This window comes from Enhydra lutris, unplaced genomic scaffold (assembly GCF_002288905.1).
Source record: "Enhydra lutris kenyoni isolate GAN:26980312 unplaced genomic scaffold, ASM228890v2 scaffoldscaffold20, whole genome shotgun sequence".
NCBI classification, from domain to species: domain Eukaryota; kingdom Metazoa; phylum Chordata; class Mammalia; order Carnivora; family Mustelidae; genus Enhydra; species Enhydra lutris.
In genome coordinates this window covers 16,620,695-16,640,074 of record NW_019154104.1, presented here as the reverse complement: position 1 = coordinate 16,640,074, position 19,380 = coordinate 16,620,695, and the positions used below count along the sequence as shown (strand labels likewise).

Genomic DNA, 19,380 nt, shown 5'->3' with positions numbered 1-19,380 from the left:
AATAAAAAAATAGCTTAAAGGAAATGCAGGCTATTCTTAATTCTTATTCCAAACAACAGAGCAAAAAATACTTCCTGGCCTATACAACCTGACCTGGCTTTGTCTACAGCTTTAATCTCTCTCTGTACCTCTCACTTCCTCATTCATTATGCTTCAATCACATTAGTTCTTCCTGTTTTTTTTTAGCACAACACGCTTTTCCCCTGAATTCTAGGCCTTGAAAGTGGTGTTCCGTGTTCTTCATGTGAGTTCTCAAGCTGGGACACTCAGTTCAAAGGTCATGAATGCACCGATGAGGCCTCTCCTGACGACCCTTGAGAAAGCAGCAACCCCTCCCCACCCCATCACTCAGCGTCACAGCACTATGATTACTGTCTTCAAAGCACTGCTAGGAGTATGAAATTATTTTCCACTTTACTTGCTTATCTGTATCTCTATTAACATAATAATAATAGCTAAAACTTATTAAGCACTTATTTTGTGCCACTACTCTTTTGCTTTATATATATATTAAATACCTGAATTTTTCTCTCAATCCTGAGGTTATGTACAATGATTATACCTATGTTACCCATGAGCTATCTCTTATTCATTCAAGTATCTCTAGGGCTTGTTAACAATGCCTGGTCCACAGGAGGCATTCAAGTCAACATTTTTTTGTACAAATTAATGAATATAAGAATTTTAGAGATGCTCATTTCTATGCTAAAGGTGATGATACTATAGGCCTCGCAGAATGTTCTCTATCCCAGAAAAAAAAAATCTCATGACTTACAGAGAACTCTCTAGCTTGTTTTTCTCAGGAATGAGACAAAGGATCAGGCAAGAAAATGTATATAGTTTACCACAAAACATGACCACGGATAGGCGAGCTGCTAATGTCACTAACCTCTCAGTGTTCATTTGGAAGGGACCTGAAAGTCACTCTGGGGACAACAGTGAGGCTCAGTACATTAAGATCACACAGCTACTAACCTCAAAAGTCTTACTTCTTTTCAAGACTGAAAAATCTATACCACATCAGTTTAAAATTATATAACAGTACTCTAGAAAATAATATCTAGACTATGAAGAGTTAATTACTTTTACACAGCAATCATACAGGAAGGGATTCCAAGTAAATGGCTCCCTGGTAGACATACACACTCAACAAAGTCTCAATAGTAATTTAGCATACAAGAGCCATTTGCTGCTTCTTATTTGGGTATTCCAAAGTTAATAACCCTTTAAATGAGCATCAGTAAGATTCTAGCATCTCAAAAGCTGAGTGAAGGACGTCTGAAGAGCAAGATTCCTCCATGGTGATTAACTATAAAAACCCCAAATTTTTATTGCTTGAGAACTAAATGTGCTAAAGTAACTCAGTATATCCCAGGAGGCAAAGGGGCTAGGGAGGGTTATCTGAAAAATACAATATATTCTAGAAGGTATGAGGAGCATAAATGAGCTGTGTGAACAAGACAAAGCCATAAGTCATCTGTGAAACTTTGTTTTATTACTGAAAACTGGCAAAGAACTGGACTGACCCGACAGGATAAATGTGTCAACATATTCAACACTTGGGGGGTAAAAAGGAAACACCATCTTTAGACTTAACTTGTTTGTGAAATCATATGAACAAGGCAAATACAATTTATCCTGGGGTCAGTTTAAAGTTGCCGTGAGTTGTTTTTTTGGGGTTGAAGAAGGGGTTGAAGGCATTCGTTTAGGTAATACCATGTATGTAACATTTCCCACAGAACTATTTCAGAAGCAAAAATGTAAACATCAAGGCCTTTTAAGATTTATCACTCAAGTCACAATCGGGGGGGAAAAAAGGATTTAGTTCCATCAAAATTTAATTTAAGAAATGTTTTTCCCTACCAATTTTGTATTACTATAAGTCTTGTGTATACAGTATTTATTTTACATGTAGAGAGATCTATGGCCTTAGACTTGCCCTAGAATATTATCCCTTGCTATCTTGCCTTTTTTCTTAATCTCTTATACCTAGGGCTAGCATTTACCATTCTTGACCTTTCACTATTAATATTTCAGTGAGAACTCTCACGTTTCTGAAGAAAACCAGATCCTTCTGATATAAATCAGAAATCTTTGCACTCTAAAACAAATTCAATAATCCAATAAGCTGTTTTCATCCTATGCCAAAGACTGAACACCAGCCTCCTGAATGATAATGAATTTTTAAAGCCCCATTTTAAAGCCACATTTAGTAGCCAAAACAGGAAAATCAGTGGTTTTAAAATAGGGCATTGCTGCCACCTCCAAGGCACTATAGGCATTTAATAGGTAGTGGCAGTCATGTTAAACACTATACAATACTCAAGACAGTCCCAAACAATCAAGAAGTGTCCCCTCCTCCATATCCATTTGCTGACATGTACTCAGTTAATGTTGAATTATTACATGCATTCAAAAACTTCATGCATTAACCCATCCACTTTTTAAAAAATTAAAATACTTATTTATTAAATCTGTGTAAGAAGCTCAAATGTATATTCCAGGGCATAAAGTCCAGCAAGGAAACATATCCACGAGGAACAATGTTAGGACAGCCCAAATAGCCACTCTATTCTATATTCCTCCTGAATTAATTCAACGCCCTGCTCATTCTGTTAAAAAAATCTTCATTGTGTGTGGGTGTGTGTTTAAAAACTATGTTTTTAGAGTTTTAGGTTCACAGCAAAATTAACAGTAAGGTACAGAGAATTCCTATACATGTCCTGTCCCGACACATGCACAGCTTCCTCCATTAGGATTAGGGTTAGGGGTTGGGTTATGGACATTGGGGAGGGTATGTGCTATGGTGAGTGCTGTGAAGTGTGTAAACCTGGTGATTCATAGACCTGTACCCCTGGGGCTAATAATACATTATATGTTAATAAAAAAAAAAAAAGGATTAGGGTTAGGGCCAGGGTTGAACCTCTGAGTGGTACCTCTATAGAATATTAGTTTTAGATTCATCTGTAATGGCTGCATTACAGACAAACATGTACAAAGGAATATTATTTTAGAGACCTTTTTGGGCAGAATACAGAAATCTAAAAATAAACAGTTCTAACACTTTTAACACTCTAACTCCATTCTACTTTCAAACCAAAATAATCACCAACATACATGGTTGTTAGAGAAAGAAAAGAGAGAAGAAAAACTTTCAGACATTCTCTGGGCATCAGAAAATTTGTGGTTTCCAATATTGAAATTTAATGCAAAACTGGGCTAAAATGGTAGACATTCAAAATTAGCAACCTGCCAATACCAAACTGTTGTCCTAAAGTGTTGCCTTTTCCCAACCAATGAGAGGAGAGGCAGTCCATACCAATAAAGAATAGCGATTATTCCAAAGAATGAGAGATGTGTCAAAACAAAGGCAGCTAAAGCCCAATGAAGGCCTCCATGGCACAGGGACAGTGTATGTCCTGCTGTATAGAGACCTATTTCTTCCTTTTGCAGGAATGAACTATGCTTCCCTACTGGCTCTGTTATTCAACGAAAACTGATATCATTTCTCCAAGAATCACTGACAAATTTCTGTGTGCCAAGCTATCAGGCACTAAGGTGACAAAGAGGAATCCTGAAGATATATTTTCTGTTTTCATAGAGCTTATAGTCAAATGACATAGATAGTGGTGAATGGTTAAGTAAAGCAAAAGGTGATGACTGCTATGATAAACACAGGGAAGAGAAAGAAAGGAAACCCTATTTAGCCAAGGAAGATTAGGAGGAGTACCCTGAAACAGTGAAGAGAGAGCTGCAGTTTGAAAGCAATAGAATTTCATCAAAGAATATGGGGAGGGCTTTCCCATGCACAGGAGGGCATCCATGGGAAGTTCCCATGGTAAGAGAGAATGCGCCGTATTAGGGGAGCTACCAGTAGATCCTCAAAGCAGATCTTCAAAGAAAATGCTTGAAAGCTTTTTTTTCTTCTTTTTTTTTTCAAAGACTAAAAAAATTTTTTAAGACATCTCTACATCCAATGTAGGGGCTCGAACTCACAACCCCAAGATCAACAGTCACAAGCTCCACTGACTGAGCTAGCTGGGCACCATGAAAGTTTTTTCTTCTTTAACAACCACTCACGGGGCACCTGGGTGGCTCAGTGCTTAAGCCTCTGCCTTCAGCTCAGGTCATGATCTCAGGGTCCTGGGATCGAGTCCTGCATCGGGCTCTCTGCTCTGCGGGGAGCCTGCTTCCTCCTCTCTCTCTGCCTCTGCCTGCCTCTCTGCCCACTTGTGATCTCTCTCTGTCAAATAAATAAAATCTTAAAAAACAAAACAAACAAACAAAACCCAACCACTCACAATGGTGATTACTTTGTACTGAAAATAAACAGAATGGCTAAAACTGAACTTTTTTACTTTTGGATTTCAGTATTCTGGTCATGAGAGTTGAGACGAGGTTAGAAAGGTAGGGAAGGGGTCAAGTGTGCCATAAGGAGATTGGCTGGTTACTCTTAAGGTCGTGGAAAGATTGTAAGTGTGCACACTTGTGCATGTGTGTATGTGGAGGAGAGAGAAAGAGAAGGCCAAACAAATAAACAAGGATGAATTTGTTTTCCTAGGCAGGCAAAACAAATGCCAAGGAGATGGGTTCAGGCTCTGCTGTGGTAAATAAAGCAAGAAACGATAAGGGCCTGAATTAAGTAGCAGAGAAGGGTACATAGTTGAGAAGTGTTAAGAAGATAAATCATGGTGACTAAACAGATGGAGAGCCGAAGGGAAACAAAATAAAATGGAATGTGTTCAGCAAAGTCTTTTTAGAGAACACATAGCTTTATGTGTCACATCTGACATCTGAATATCCTTTGACCCAGTAAGTCCACTAAGAATCTATTTTACACAAATATTCATGTCCAAAAGGTATTTGTATATGGATCTTACATAAAGTACTGTCTGAAGACTAAAGAATTAGAAACCAATGCTTTTTTTTTTTTTAAACCACCAATGCTTAAAAATAAAAATATAAACCCAAGCACACCATGGAATTCTATATAGATTTTTATTTTTTATTTTTTTTAAAGATTTTATTTATTTATTTGAGAGAGAGAGAGATCACAAGTAGGCAGAGAGGCAGGCAGAGAGAGAGAGGGGGGGTAAGCAGGCTCCTTGCTGAGCAGAGAGCCCGATGCGGGGCTCGATCGCAGGACCCTGAGATCATGACCTGAGCCAAAGGCAGAGGCTTAAACCCCTGAGCCACCCAGGCACCCCTCTATATAGATTTTTTAAAAATAAAACAGACCAGGGTACCTGGGTGGCTCAGTGGTTAAGCCTCTAACTCGGTTTTGGCTCAGGTCATGATACTGAGTACCATGTCAGGCTCTGTGCTAAGTGCTGAGTATGCTTGAGATTCTCTCCCTCCCTCTGCCCCTCCCCTACACGTGAACACACTTTCTCCCTAAAATAAACAAATCTTAAAAAAAAAAAAAAACAAACTAAAGCAGACCTATATATACTAATAAAAATCTTTAAAACATATTAAGGAAAAAAAGCAAATCTATGAAAGTTATGAATATTAAAATCTCATTCATGTTATAAAAAAAGATGTTTGTGTGTGTGTGTATATAAAGTGGGAATATGTATACATCAATGTCTAAATCCACAAAAAAGATCTGGAAGGATGTATATCATTAGAGTAACAGTATTTACCTCGTGAAGTAAAGTGGGAGAAGTAGGCAGAACTGTATATACATACTTATGTACTATCGTTATCTTCTACAGTAAGAACTTATTATTAGTGTATTTTAAAAAAATCAATAAAATAATGGGGGAGAAAGAACTCCCAGACTTTTAGCATAGTCAATCAGAAGATATCACTGCCAGTGGCTGAGTTAGAGAATAAGAGAAGGTAGATTAAGTGGAAAGTTATGCGCTTAATTGGGTTTGATGAGCAGTGCTTTGGGAAAATCTAATAGATCTGCCGTCACAGGCACTAAGATATAAGGACCTGGAGCCCAGGAGAGAAAACTGGGCTGGAGACATAGATCCAACAGTCATCAAACTAAGTGGCAATTTTAGCCAAGGGAATAAATTAGATTAGTCAAAGAGATGGTGTTGTGAGAAACAAAGTCTTAGAGACTTTTGCCAGAGTTTATCTCCGCAGACTGGCTGAGATGAGGCTCTATTACAGTGAAATGAAGAATGAAAGAAAGTGAAGAAGTAGAACAGGTTAACAACAAGCAAAAAGCTTGAAGGAAAGTGAAGAAAACGAGGTGGAAATCTGGTGGTAGCTAAAGGGAGTCCTGAGGGTAGTCAGGGAAAAATTTTCTTACAAAAGATGAGATAAGAAAAGCAAGCACATTTAAAAAGCTCACAGGGGGTGCCTGGGTGGCTCAGTGGCTTAGGCCTCTGCCTTTGGGTCAGGTCATGGTCTCAGGGTCCTGGGATCGAGCCCTGCATCGGGCTCTCTGCTCAGCGGGGAGCCTGCCCCCCCACCCCCCGCCTGCCTCTCTGCCTGCTTGTGATCTCTGTCTGTCAACTAAATAAATAAAATATTTAAAAAAAATAAATAAAAGCTCACAGGAAGGAGCCAATAGAGGAGGGGATGTGAAAGTCATGGTTAAGAAGAATAAAGAAAAAGTGAAGTTGTAAAGGAGAGGTTAAGGAATGAGATCCAGGACACACGAGAACATACCTGGCAAGATTAGGTTTAGATACATGAGCTTTCTTAGAGAGACAAAAGGAAACATCAAGAGAGAAAGCTACGTGCAGGATAAAGAAAGCAGACAATTTTCTTCCACTAGTCTTTGTACGCAAACAGATGTCACCTAGTCACCTGTTAAGCTGAGAGATGGAGGAGAAGGAGTTAGAGCTTGGAGGAGCACCAAGGGAGCCCAGTTGAAACCCAAGACACAGATGTGCATGACAGTGTAACTGTTTTCCCTAAGAACTCAGGAGTTCTTGACGCAGGAGCAGAGGATGGGTTGTCATCAGTGTTACTTTAGAAGGTAAAATGAAAATGTTTCCAGGACAGTGAGACAAAGGGCAAGTACTGAAGGTTCTCAAGTATTTTTTCCCAATATATTCAATTCTAAAGAGATCTCTACGTTTATGTGGAACACTTATTTACAAGGGAAAAAACTAGGTCTTCTTAAAAACAGTTCCTTGGCTCTAAGTGTAGCTGCTCCGTGAGGAGATTATTTTAAGTAAATTTTATTCTTGGTCTTTGGATTACTTTGTAAGCAGGGCCATCATAAATCTAGATAGCAAGTGCCAGTTTTATACTTAAGGGAGAAAAAAGTTAGTGTAATTCAAATGAACTCTTAAAATAATCAGATATCTATGTAAGTACTTTGTAAGTACACGAGAAAGAATCAGAAGACTAAACACAAAATCTAAATTTTCACTTTTTTGTGGGGGCTGGAATTGCAGATTTTGAACAAATTTCTAGTATTTAAAAAAATGTTAATACTATAAAAGAGCTTTAAACAATTAAAATTTAACAATTTCAAATTGTTTTTAAAATGTTAAACAAATAGATGAAAACCCTAAATGTATATATGTTTTCATCAATTTGGGAGACTTCATAGGAAAAAGTCATTGCTTTAGTATATTGCAATTGCAATATATTGCAATAATAGACTATTCATATTGTTATGAAGTCCTATCTTCAGTTAGCCTAAGTATATTTCATTGCTACTTTTTTTTTTTAATTGTGAGAGAGCATGAGAATGCATGAGCAAGGGGAGGGGCAGAGGGACAGGGAGAGACAGAGAGCGAGCATCCTCAAGCAGACTCTCCACTGAGGGTGGAGCCCAACACAGGGCTTGATCCCAGGACCCCGAGATCATGACCTGAGCCGAAATCAAGCTTAACCAACTGAGCCACCAAGGTGCCCCTCATTGCTAATTTTTATAAAACGAATTGGCCAGATGTGTATCATTTATACAGTATAAAACAAAAACAAACCAAAAAAACTTCTTCAAAAAATATCTATCATTGAGAGGATTACCTTGTCTTTTGACTGTCCTTGCCGAGCAATTGCATCATATTTAATTTTTCCTTCAGCATCCACTTGAATGGCCAGTGCATTTGACATTTTTTTCTTTCGCCCCATATCCAGCGGATACTGGGCCACATGGATCTCTGGAAAAGCACCTCCATCTCCAAAATCCTGTATATTGAAAAGAAAAGAAGTAAGAATATTTAATCGTAATTTCAGATTCAAGATACATTCATTCATTCAACAATCATCGAGACGTTGTTATGCTAGATGCGAGAGATATAGCAATAAAGAAAACAGAGCTCCTTGGTCTTGTACATTGTATACTCTAGTGGGCAAAGATTTTTATAAAAAGCCTAATCTTTGGCTTTTGATAATGCTTTGAAGGTATAATGGGACTGCAAAGACAGGCTACTTTCAATAGGGCAGTAGGGATGGCCTTTGTGAAGAAGTAACATGAGGTATAGCCTGAATAACGAGAAATCAGGCATGAGAAGATCTAAGGGAAGCACTTTTTAGGCAGAGCAAACAGCGTGAAGGCCTTGCTGCAAGAATGAACTTGGAATGTTCTAGGAAAGAAGTCCTAATGTGGGGCTGAAGCCTGCTGTGGATAGAGGAGAAGACATACAGGTGATAAGCTTGCATGGGTAGAAAAACACCAGATCATGAAAGGGGTTCTAAACCATGGCAACAAATCTGGATTTTTATATATTTACATACATTAAGAAATTAAGCAGAGTGTTTAGGGCAAGGAAAAGATTTTTAGTTTTAGCATACATAATTTTCTTAGTAACCACTGAAGCTACAATAGCACAGAAATGTAAAGAACTTTTTTTTTTTGGAATCAGATTTGCTTTTTTTTTTTTAAAGGTTTTATTTATTTATTTGACAGACAGAGATCACAAGTAGGCAGAAAGGCAGGCAGAGTGGAGGGGGGAGAAGCAGGCTCCATGCTGAGCAGAGAGCCCGATGCAGGGCTCGATCCCAGGACCCTGAGATCATGACCTGAGCCGAAGGCAGAGGCTTAACCCACTGAGCCACCCAGGCATCCCTGGAATCAGATTTTAATATCAGATTGATTCATGTTCCATGAGAAGCAAATAAAGAGAATAGGAAAGCCCCAGAAATGAGTTCACCACATTTCTAATGGTGACTGTATACAATTATTTAGAAGAGAAGACGAAGACTTCTAAAGTAGAACAAGCTAAGTAAAGCCTGTTTTTGTTTTTAAAGATTTTTTTAAAAAATTTATTCATAAGAGACAGTGACAGAGAGACAGAAAAGAGAGGCCAAGGCAGAGGGAGAAGCAGGCTCCTGTGGAGTAGGGAGCCCGATGTGGGGACTTGATCCTAGGACTCTGGGATTATGACCTGAGCTGAAGGCAGAAGCTTAAACAACTGAGCCCCCCAGGCATCCCGAAGTAAAGCCTTTTGATGAAGTTTAGCATTACAAAAAAAGGTAGCTCATCAAATAAGCAAAGAAACAGTAAATATAATTTTTAAATAATTTTGTTAAATTTAGTAATATTTGCTTAGGACCTTATTACAATGTACAAAATATAATCCACACTCCTTTAATTCTTTTTTTAAAATCTTTTTTTTTCTTAAGATTTTTATTTATTTGACAGAGAGAGAGAGAGAGAGAGAGATCGATCACTAGTAGGCAGAGAGGCAGGCAGAGAGAGGAAGAGGAAGCAGGCTCCCCACTGAGCAGAAAGTCCGATGTAGGCTTCGATCCCAGGACTCTGAGATCATGACCCAAGCCGTAAGGCAGAGGCTTAACCCTCTGAATCGCCCAGGTACCCTCTTCTTTTTTTTTTTAAAGACATTATTTATTTATTTGACAGAGAGAGACACAGCAAGAGAGGGAACACAAGTAGGGGAGTTGAAGAGGGAGAATCAGGCTTCCCACCTAGCAGGGAGCCTGATGCGGGGTTCAATCCCAGGACCCTGGGATCATGCCTTGAGCCAAAGGTAGACACTTAAGGTCTGAGCCACCCAGGCACACCTACACTCATTTAATTCTTGTGTTTCTTCAACACCTCATATTTTCACATGGAAAAAATTCAAGTTTAACAAAGTTAAGTGATTTTCCCAAGATGTCATAGCTAGCATATGCAGGACCTGAACTCAGACCTTGTGACTCCAAAAAACTTTGTATTTTCTACTGAATTAAAATTCCCCTCTTTTAGTTCAAAAAAGGGCAAGTCAGTACTATTAAAAAATGATAGAAAAATATTTTTAAAAATTTTTATTTAAATTCCAGCTAGTTAACATACAGTGCAATACTAGTTTCAGGAGTATTACTCAGGGATTCATCCCTTACATACAACAAGATAGGAAAAAATATGAAAATCAAACACTTAGAGGAGGTTTGACAAAAAAAAAAAAACCTTATGAAAATAACAACTTAAAAAAAAAAAGATTTTATTTATTTATTTGACACAGTGAGAGAGAACACAAGTAGGGGGAGAGGCAGGCAAAGGGAGAGGGAGAAGCAGGCTCCCCACTGAGCAAGGAGCCTGATGTGGGGCTTAATCCCAGGACCTTGGGATCATGACCTGAGCCAAAGGCAGATGCTTAACCAACTGACCACCCAGGTGCCCCAAAAATAACAACTTTTATAAGAGCTTCTCCTTCAAGAAATATTCCATTAGATCTTGAATATGAGATTTTCTAGGTACAATATGCTGACCTGCTGAAGAAAAATTCTGACATTCTTAAAAACAAATAAACAATAAAGCTAAGAGAGACATTTTCTTATAAACTGGGCAGAAAACTGTTACAGCATTTCCAAGAAAGGTGCTACCTGTACCCAGGCCATCACTGTGACACATGCTCAGATTTGCTAGGGTTCTTGAACTATAATAAGCACTTCAGAACTGTGGATGTGGCATTATGTAGTCATTAAGCTTGCCAGAAAATCATAGCTTTTACTTTGAAAACTAGAACAAAATGCTTTCTCCATAGAACGTTCACTCCCCTACAAAAGCATTCACAGTATTTCCAGATTAGTGGGCCATTTTGGTTTGATTTTCAAATAAACTGTTCTGTTCCACCAGGATATATGAAACCTTTCGTCAAGTAAGATTTTAAAAAGTTAATAGTCCCTGAATGTCATAATGGTGAAATGGAAATAAGGATGAGATCTCTGTTGTATGTAAAATGATGCCTGCCACCCCCTGCCCTATGATCTGTTGAGAGGTGAACAAAGAATATCCAGCATCCCTCCAAAGAGACGCACCATCCTTCTCTGATAATGTGATAATGCCAATCACTACCTTTTTGCCCCAGATAAGAGGGCATTATAACCTCCTTGATAATCTTTTATTTTGCCCTGCTTCTCACAAATTACACCATCAATGAAAACAAAAGCAGTAACAACAATCCCATAGTAATTTTAGTAAGGCTGGCCTTCACACATTAGAATTAATAAGGTCTAGAGGAGAGCTGAGGAAAAATAAACAAGGACATTTTTTTAGAAGACATGATCTAGTTGGGAGTTTATCTTCAAGGCTCTATAGAGTGTTCTGGTAGGTTGGGGGGGGATGCTAAACATGGGAGAGACTGAGAATACAGATGGCATCTTGGGTGCAAAGCAACAAATTTCAGTCCAATGAATATTTAGTTTACTAGGATCACCCCTTGGAGACATACAAAAAATGGTGAGGGCTCATGCCCTCCACATTTGTTAGGTAAAAATCACAACCATGAAAGGATAGAATGTAACAAATTTCATAAAATGAAAATATGTGGGTACAAAAATGAATGGTATAAGAACAGAGAATTTTAATAGGGCAGGGACCTTCCTTGGGAAGTGGAGGGAGAAAATTTGCAGGAGTCAGAAGGAATATTGAGAGAAAGAAAAAAAGGCTTTTGCTTCTTGGGGAAGCAAAATAGTTAAGTCTCAAATATTTGCTTTTCTTCCTAAATGAAAAAGGTGGTCAAGCATGGGAATTCTGCCCTGGAATCAGGAAAAGGAATATGTACTGAACCGCAGTACAGGATACAGAGTAATTGAGAGGACAGGTACTGCCAAAGAAGTTTGTTTTCTGGGAACAAGCTAGAAATTTAAAAAGATCTTTCCAATTTTCTTCTTTTTCCCTCACTGCCTCCAAACCAACCATCAAATTCTCTTACACCTTCTAAAAAATGTATCTAATCCATGTATTAGACCTATATAAACATTCTCAAACTGAAGACAAGAAAACAGATGAAGAGAGGTCAGGATCTGCCCAGGATCCCACAAACAGTAAGCAGCATAGGTATGACGCAAAACACTTATTTTTATTTATTCTTTTAAACTTCTTGCCAGTGCTCTTGCCACTATACTTAATGGGAAGGAAATGAGAAAAAGATATACTGCTGGAGTTTTCCCCAGAGGAAGGCTGTCTCTACAGGGTTGTAGCATTGTGCATTCAAGGAGAAGGGAGGGAAAGGCACCTGAACATGAACTTGTTCTTCCATTTTCTCCTCCCATTATTTTCCATATGCGGTAACTGCTGTATTTATAGAGGATGTGTTAGTTTCTTTTGTACAAGTTTAATAGTTGGACATAAGAAGACACATAAGCAGGTACAATTCTCTTATGATCACAAAGCAGTGATAATAAACAAGAAGAAAAAGATCAATGCCCTAAGGGGAGTATATGTCTTACGAACTCACAACCAGGATTTCTAGCATATTGGCATTCATATGCAGAAGTTCTGGGGTTTAAATTTATTCTACAAGGGTCAGCACAATTACTTACCTCTAATAACCGAGGTATCCAGCCCTTCCGGTACCCGTACGGGGGAGGTTCTCTTCGGGAGGAGACCAGTGAGGTCTGTCGTGATCTCTGGGATCTTGCCTTTTCTTCAGCCTCAAGCTGGTCCTGAGATAGCTGAGTAGGTGCAGGTAAAAAGCTATAAGCAAAGATGATAAAAGTCAGAATTTTAAAAAAATTCTTACATTTGATCATTGTAATTTGGCCATCAGAGACTTTTACCATAATACCTTTTCCCTTGAGCAGAAGGTCAAACATTTCGATGATTTATGGCAGTATGAAATATCAGTCATTTTATTTTGTCTGGTAAGAAATAAGTACTCGGAGACATACAATAAAAAACCTTTGACTAGGTGCCCAGAATAAAATAATTAATAGATAATTCATGTAACAGATAAACTACTGAGTCTTTATACTTCAATATTTCCTTTCCTATAACAAGCAAGAAAGCAGCCTCAATTACCCAGGGGATAACTCCCCAGTATATGGTTGCCTTAGTGTCGTTACTATTTTCAGAGTCCTTATTTTTAACTGGTTTACTTTTATGCTTTACTTTTTTTTTTTTTTTTTTTTAAGGATTTTATTTATTTATTTGTCAGAGAGAGAGAGGGAGAGAGAGCGAGCACAGGCAGACAGAATGGCAGGCAGAGGGAGAAGCAGGCTCCCTGACGAGCAAGGAGCCCGATGTGGGACTCGATCCCAGGACGCTGGGATCATGACCTGAGCCGAAGGCAGCTGCTTAACCAACTGAGCCACCCAGGCGTCCCTTATGCTTTACTTTTAACATTTTAGTGTCAATACAAAAAAAATAAGGATCAGCACTGAATGTAACAAAGAGATGGATAAAGGAAAACACAAGTTGCATATTTAAGTGTGTTTTCCCAAAAGTATCTAGTTTAGAAGGCAATTTAACAGTTAAGAGGTGAAAGATTCAAAGCAGAAATTCTAAAGATGTAGTTTGTTATTCTTTAATCAAAGTAGCCTTTCTACCAAACAATTCTTTGCAACTTTGTAGTATGATAAATACTATTAGCGATACCCCAAAGTACCATAAAAGGATCCCAATAAATGAATACATTTAATGGAAAAGTTAAGATTTCTTCGTGATTCTTGGCTAGTAAGCGTATCTGAGTAAACAATAGAACTTATTTATTCAAAATATTGATCACTTGGGTGCAGGTACTGTGCTAGGCAGGCAATGAGACTATAAACTGAGAAAGACAGGTTACAGTTTTACAGAGGAGAGACAATCCCTCATACAAATCCATAATTACAAATTCTATTAAATGATGAAGGAAAAGTACAGAGTGCTAATGACAACATATATAAGAGGGATCTAATCCGATCTAGAGAGTTGAGTACTGTGATGGTTAAGGGCCCAGAGTTCAAATCCTACCTGTGCCAGGTAGTAACCCAAATAAGTTACCTACCTCTCTGAACCTGTCTTCTAATCTGTAGAGACAGATCAAAAGACTACCTACCTCACAGAGTTTTTCTAAGTACTAAATGAGAAAATCTATGAACCCCTTGGCACAGTGTCTAAATACCATTCAATACATATTTGATTATTCAGAGCTCCCCCAACTTGGGTTAGTTGCCCCCACCCATGCTCCTACAAGACTCCCTATGTACCACTACTAAAACATCCACCTTACTCTATCAGAATCATCTATTCATTTACCTTTCTTTTTCTCACTAGACCGAGCAACTTGCAGAAATCATGCCCTCTGCATCTTTCATCCCTAACTCTCCAGGCATTGTCTAGCTCACAGCAAGGGCTACTTAAATGTTTGTAGGAGAACTAAATTCATGCTGCCCTTTGCATTCACCATCTTTGTGTCACTACAATGGCCTTCAACCATCTCAAGATCTTCACATTTGCTATTCCATCTGCCATAAAATATTCTATTTATTTAAGAACATTCTTTCCTGGGGTGACTGGGTGGCTCAGTCAGTTAAGCTCCTACCTTTGACTCAGGTCACAATCCTAGGGTCCTGGGATCGAGCCCTGCATCAGGCTCCCTGCTCGATGGAGAGCCTGCTTCTCCCTCTGCCTGCCGCTCTGCCTACTTGTGCTCTATCTCTCTGTCAAATAAATAAATACAATATTTTAAAAAAAGAACATTCTTGGGGTGCCTGGGTGGCTCAGTGGGTTAAAGCCTCTGCCTTCGGCTCAGGTCATGGTCCCAGGGTCCTGGGATCCAGCCCCACGTCGGGCTCTCTGCTCCACAGGGAGCCTGCTTCCTCCCCTCTCTCTCTGCCTGACTCTCTGCCTACTTGTGATCTCTCTTTCTGTCAAATAAATAAATAAATAAAATCTTTAAAAAATAAAAATTAAAAAATTAAAAAAGAACATTCTTTCCTATATTGCTTTTATAGAACACTTTTCCCCAGTTCATTCATTCATTCATTTTATTTATTATTTCTTTAAAAATTATTTTTATTAACATATAATGTATTATTTGCCCCAGGGGTACAGGTCTGTGAATCATCAGGCTTACACATTTGACAGCACTTATCATAGCACATACCTTCCCCAATGTCCATAACCCAACCACCCTCTCCCTCCCCCCACCCCAGCAACCCTCAGTTTGTTTTGTGAGATTAAGAGTCTCTTATGGTTCTTCCCTGTCCCAATCCCATCTTGTTCATTCATTCATTTTTAAAGATTTTAATGAGTAATCTCTATACCCAATATGGGGCTTGAACTTACAACCCCAAGATCAACACTCACGTGCTCTACTGACTAAGCCAGCCAGGGGCCCCCATCCTAGATCTTTTAGTCTTTCCTTCTTAGCATTCATGTCTCTTCTCAATTATATCTGCCCCCAGCTGTTTTCTGACCACCTCATCCAAAACAGCACTCCACCCCACACATTCGAGTCACTCTGTCCTTTTATCTTTATCTTATTCCTAGTAATTACTATCTGAAATCGTGTTTTTTTTTTTTAAGATTTTATTTATTTTTTTGTCAGGAAGAGAGAGAAAAAAACCACAAGGAGGGGAGTGGCAGGCAGAGGGAGAAGCATGCTCCTAACTGTGCAAGGAGCCTGATGCGGGACTCAATCCTAGGACCCTGGGATAATGACCTGAACAGAAGGCAGCCACTTAACTAACTGAGGCACAGGGCCTTGAAATTGTATTATTGATTTGTTTACACACACACACACACACACACACACACACACCCCTATATAGTCTGTCTCCTAAAATCTAAGCTCTTTGAAAATAAAGAAGTTTGCTCGACTGATTTAATACTGTAAAACCAGCACTAGAATAGTGTCTGGCACATGGTAGACCTTGGACAAATACTAACTGAATGACGAATGAATGGATGGATGAATGGAGTCAAAAGTTTTGAGCTTCTATCATAGTTATATTCAGTACACCGCGTATATCCAATACATAGGAGGGATACAAAGACAGTTACAAAGAAGCCCAAGTATTCACTTATTTTCTCTTTTCTTTACCTTCTGCTGGAAGAACTGGTTACTAGTATGATCAAAAGGCAGGCAGACTGCAAAAGCAAAGAGTTCAGACAATCCAGTAAACAGGTAACTTGGCCTGGATTAGGGTCTGAACATACTCTAGCCTTCCAGAGGGTCTTAATTGTGCTGTTCCTTGTAAAGGATGACATTCCCACAAAGAGGCACATTCCTGTGGTGGCAGGGTAGGGGCAAGGAGTACATAGTGGGCTGTAGCCTATATATGCAAGCAGAGAGTCTACCTCAGTGGTTCTCAACTGGGGGGTAAAATAACTACAATGTAGGTATTTGACAACGTCTGGAAACTTTGATTGTCAAGACTTGGTGATAGAGAATGGAGAGGGGGTGGGGGGGGGCTGCCACTGGCATCTAATGGATAGAGGCCAAAGATGCTGCTAAATATCTTACTATACATAAGACAGCCCCATTCCGGAATAAATTATCCAGTCCAAAACATCAACAGGGCCACTGCTGAGGCATCTTAGTCTACCCTTTCCCCTTCACCAAATAAAGCATATTAAACGCAGGTGATATAATTAGATATATAACCCCAAATACACTTGAATTTAAAGACCTAAATCAGTATGACTTTAAATCTTTTGTAACAAAAACTGGTGACACCAGTACTGTAACACATCAGTATGTCAAGTCCCTGCTGTTAACTAATCCTTGGTAGATCTTGGAGATAAATAACATTTCACTTGAAATCAGAATTCAGCGAAATCAGAAAACTATGTAGTTCCCAAGGCTAGCCATTTAAACACTGCACTCTGCCACTGCAATTTTAAGCACACAATACCCACAACATCTCTGTTATTTTTCCTGTGTCCTTTTCAAATTCCACCTTTTCCACAATACCTTTCCTCTTAACTCTGGTAATTTTTGCACTCAAATGTTTGCTGCTTGTAACATTTACTAAAGAAATCTCCCTAGTCCATTCAACTTAGTTTTCTAAAAGATTTTGTTTATTTATTTAAGAGAGAGGGAGAGAGAGAGGCAGAGGGAGAGGGAGAAACAGACCCCCCACGAAACAGGGAGCCCAACGTGGGGCTCAATCCCACGACCAGAGCCGGAGGCAGATGCGTAACCAACTTAGCAGCCCAGCTGCCCCAGCCATTCAATTTATCTAATCTAATTCTTTTGCACTTAAGCTTAGTATTACACAAGCTTAAGTGCAAAAGAATTAGATTAGATAAATTGAGTATTGAGTATTGAGATAAATTGAGTATTCTGTGCTATTCTTTATTTCATATCTGTATGCCTTATACCCCATCTTCCCTGCAAAGACTGTTAGATTTCTTTTTTTGTATACACACAATCCCTAGGATTGAGCAAGGCACCCAAAATGAATTCCCCCAAGAATTTTCTGAATAAAACATTTTGTGGGACTCATAACTGTCATCAGCCAGGAAAAATAAGTGTGAAGAGAATCAAGCGTGTTTAGGGAGCTCAAGTTCATGTGCTAAAACGATTACTTTCTTTACAACCACCCCTGACAACTCAACTTTTCCTGCTTGCATTCGCTGGTAAAGTTTTTCTACTTAGATGGAGCAACAAGGTCGCGGACTAGTAGGAGTTACGTAACCCTTCGGGATCTCCCAGTTAAACATCTTTTTCTCAAAGGAGGAGACCACTTTATATGCGGTTACCAAGGCAACTGGGAACAGCAAAAATCTGAAGTGGTTCTATCTACGGAAGAAATTCTAAGGTCCAAAGTTAAAGTACGGAGCAGCGGCGCATTAGTAGACAGTGGTCACCACCGTGACTAATTTAAAAATCTCTGTTCAGTGCGCCCCCCCCCCCCTCTTTTGTCAGGAATCCTTGTTTCGGGGCACAGGCGAGAGATCGGCAGACACTCGGCGGTAAGCCGGGCAGCCGGCTCTCGCCGCTTCACTTCGCCCAAATAAGCCACTGCCCTCCACACCCCCGCCGTGTCCGCCTGAGCCGTGGACCGGACGGAGCGCTCTCCACAACCCCATGATACTCAAGCGAAAAACACGTGCGACTCCTTGGCATCTGAGGCCGAACTATTCGCCACGCCGAGGCTTTCGGCCCTAGTGAGAGAACGAACTCAACCCAGGAAACAGCTCAGGAAAGACCCAGGCTTCGATGAGGCCTAGTCGCCCCGGAGGCCGGCAGGAGTGCCTAGCCGTAGTCGCGGCCCACGTTGCTCTGTGTCCCGAGCCAGGTCAGTGCCCGGAGACAGTGGGTAGAGAAATGAAAAAGGTGGGTGCTCCCAGACCCTTCCGTATCGAGGACCCCCATCAACAACCCACCTGGTGAGCGCCATCTTCTTCCGCTTCTTCCAGCGCGAGCGACAGCACCGCGGGGCGGGTCTTTCCTCTTGATGAGGAGGGGAAAGGAAGAAGTCCACGATGCGCAGACGCCTCGGCCGAAAGGCCTTCTGGGATTTGTAGTTCTGTGAACAAAAGTACGCTTCGATTCTGTTTTCAACAGACTGAGCGGTTATGAGATAAGGGCTTCAGTTAAGAAAGGCAGATGCATCCCTCGTACAGTGTGACAAAATAGGGCGTTCCCTAGGCAAAATAACGAAGGTGAGATGCCTTTTAAGATGCTTATTTTAGGGGCACCTGGGTGGCTCAGTGGGTTAAAGCCTCTGCCTTCGGCTCGGGTCATGATCCCGGGGTCCTGTGATCGAGCCCCTGTGATCGAGCCCCGCGTCGGGCTCTCTGCTCCGCGGGGAGCCTGCTTCCTCCTCTGTCTCTCTCTCTCTCTGCCTGCCTCTCTGTCTACTTGTGATCTCTGTCAAATAAATGAATAAAATCTTAAAAAAAAAAAAAAGATGCTTATTTTATTCCCCACTCAGTCTCATTCCCGGATTGTAGGGATCTCCAGTACAAGAGAATCGGGAAGAGCAACGTTAAATAAAAGGATGACTGGGTTTTAAAACAACAGGAAATCGTGAGACTGTCAAATGGAGAGTTTGGGAACGCTCTAAAAACATTCACACTCGAAACTTTTCTTTAAACGCTGTCCCCTAACTCCACACCCCACCCCCAAAACACTCTCCTGGGGAGGTATTGTGTGATCTTGGTAAGTCACCTTTACAACACTTCTTCTGGGTATTATGTTTTGTTTTTATGTATGTACGTGTTTTATATTATGTGTTTTACATAGATTATGGGTTAAGCATAATCTCTGATGAACCGGTAGGATAAATGAAATCTGCTTA

The 19,380-nt window shown here is 39.9% G+C and overlaps 1 protein-coding gene across 1 annotated transcript in view; it reads right to left on the bottom strand.

Annotated features, from left to right (window-relative positions):
• The window catches only part of LOC111148651 (SNW domain containing 1), a 35,486-nt gene extending 16,982 nt beyond the window's left edge, over positions 1-18,504 (bottom strand). The window contains exons 1-3 of the mRNA XM_022505406.1: positions 18,464-18,504; positions 12,688-12,841; positions 7,948-8,109 (exon numbers count right to left, since the gene is read on the bottom strand). Of these exons, the coding sequence (XP_022361114.1) occupies positions 7,948-8,109; positions 12,688-12,841; positions 18,464-18,477 (330 nt within the window). The 5' untranslated portion in view covers positions 18,478-18,504. The remainder of the gene's footprint in view (positions 1-7,947; positions 8,110-12,687; positions 12,842-18,463) is intronic.
• Positions 18,505-19,380: the final 876 nt, after the last annotated feature.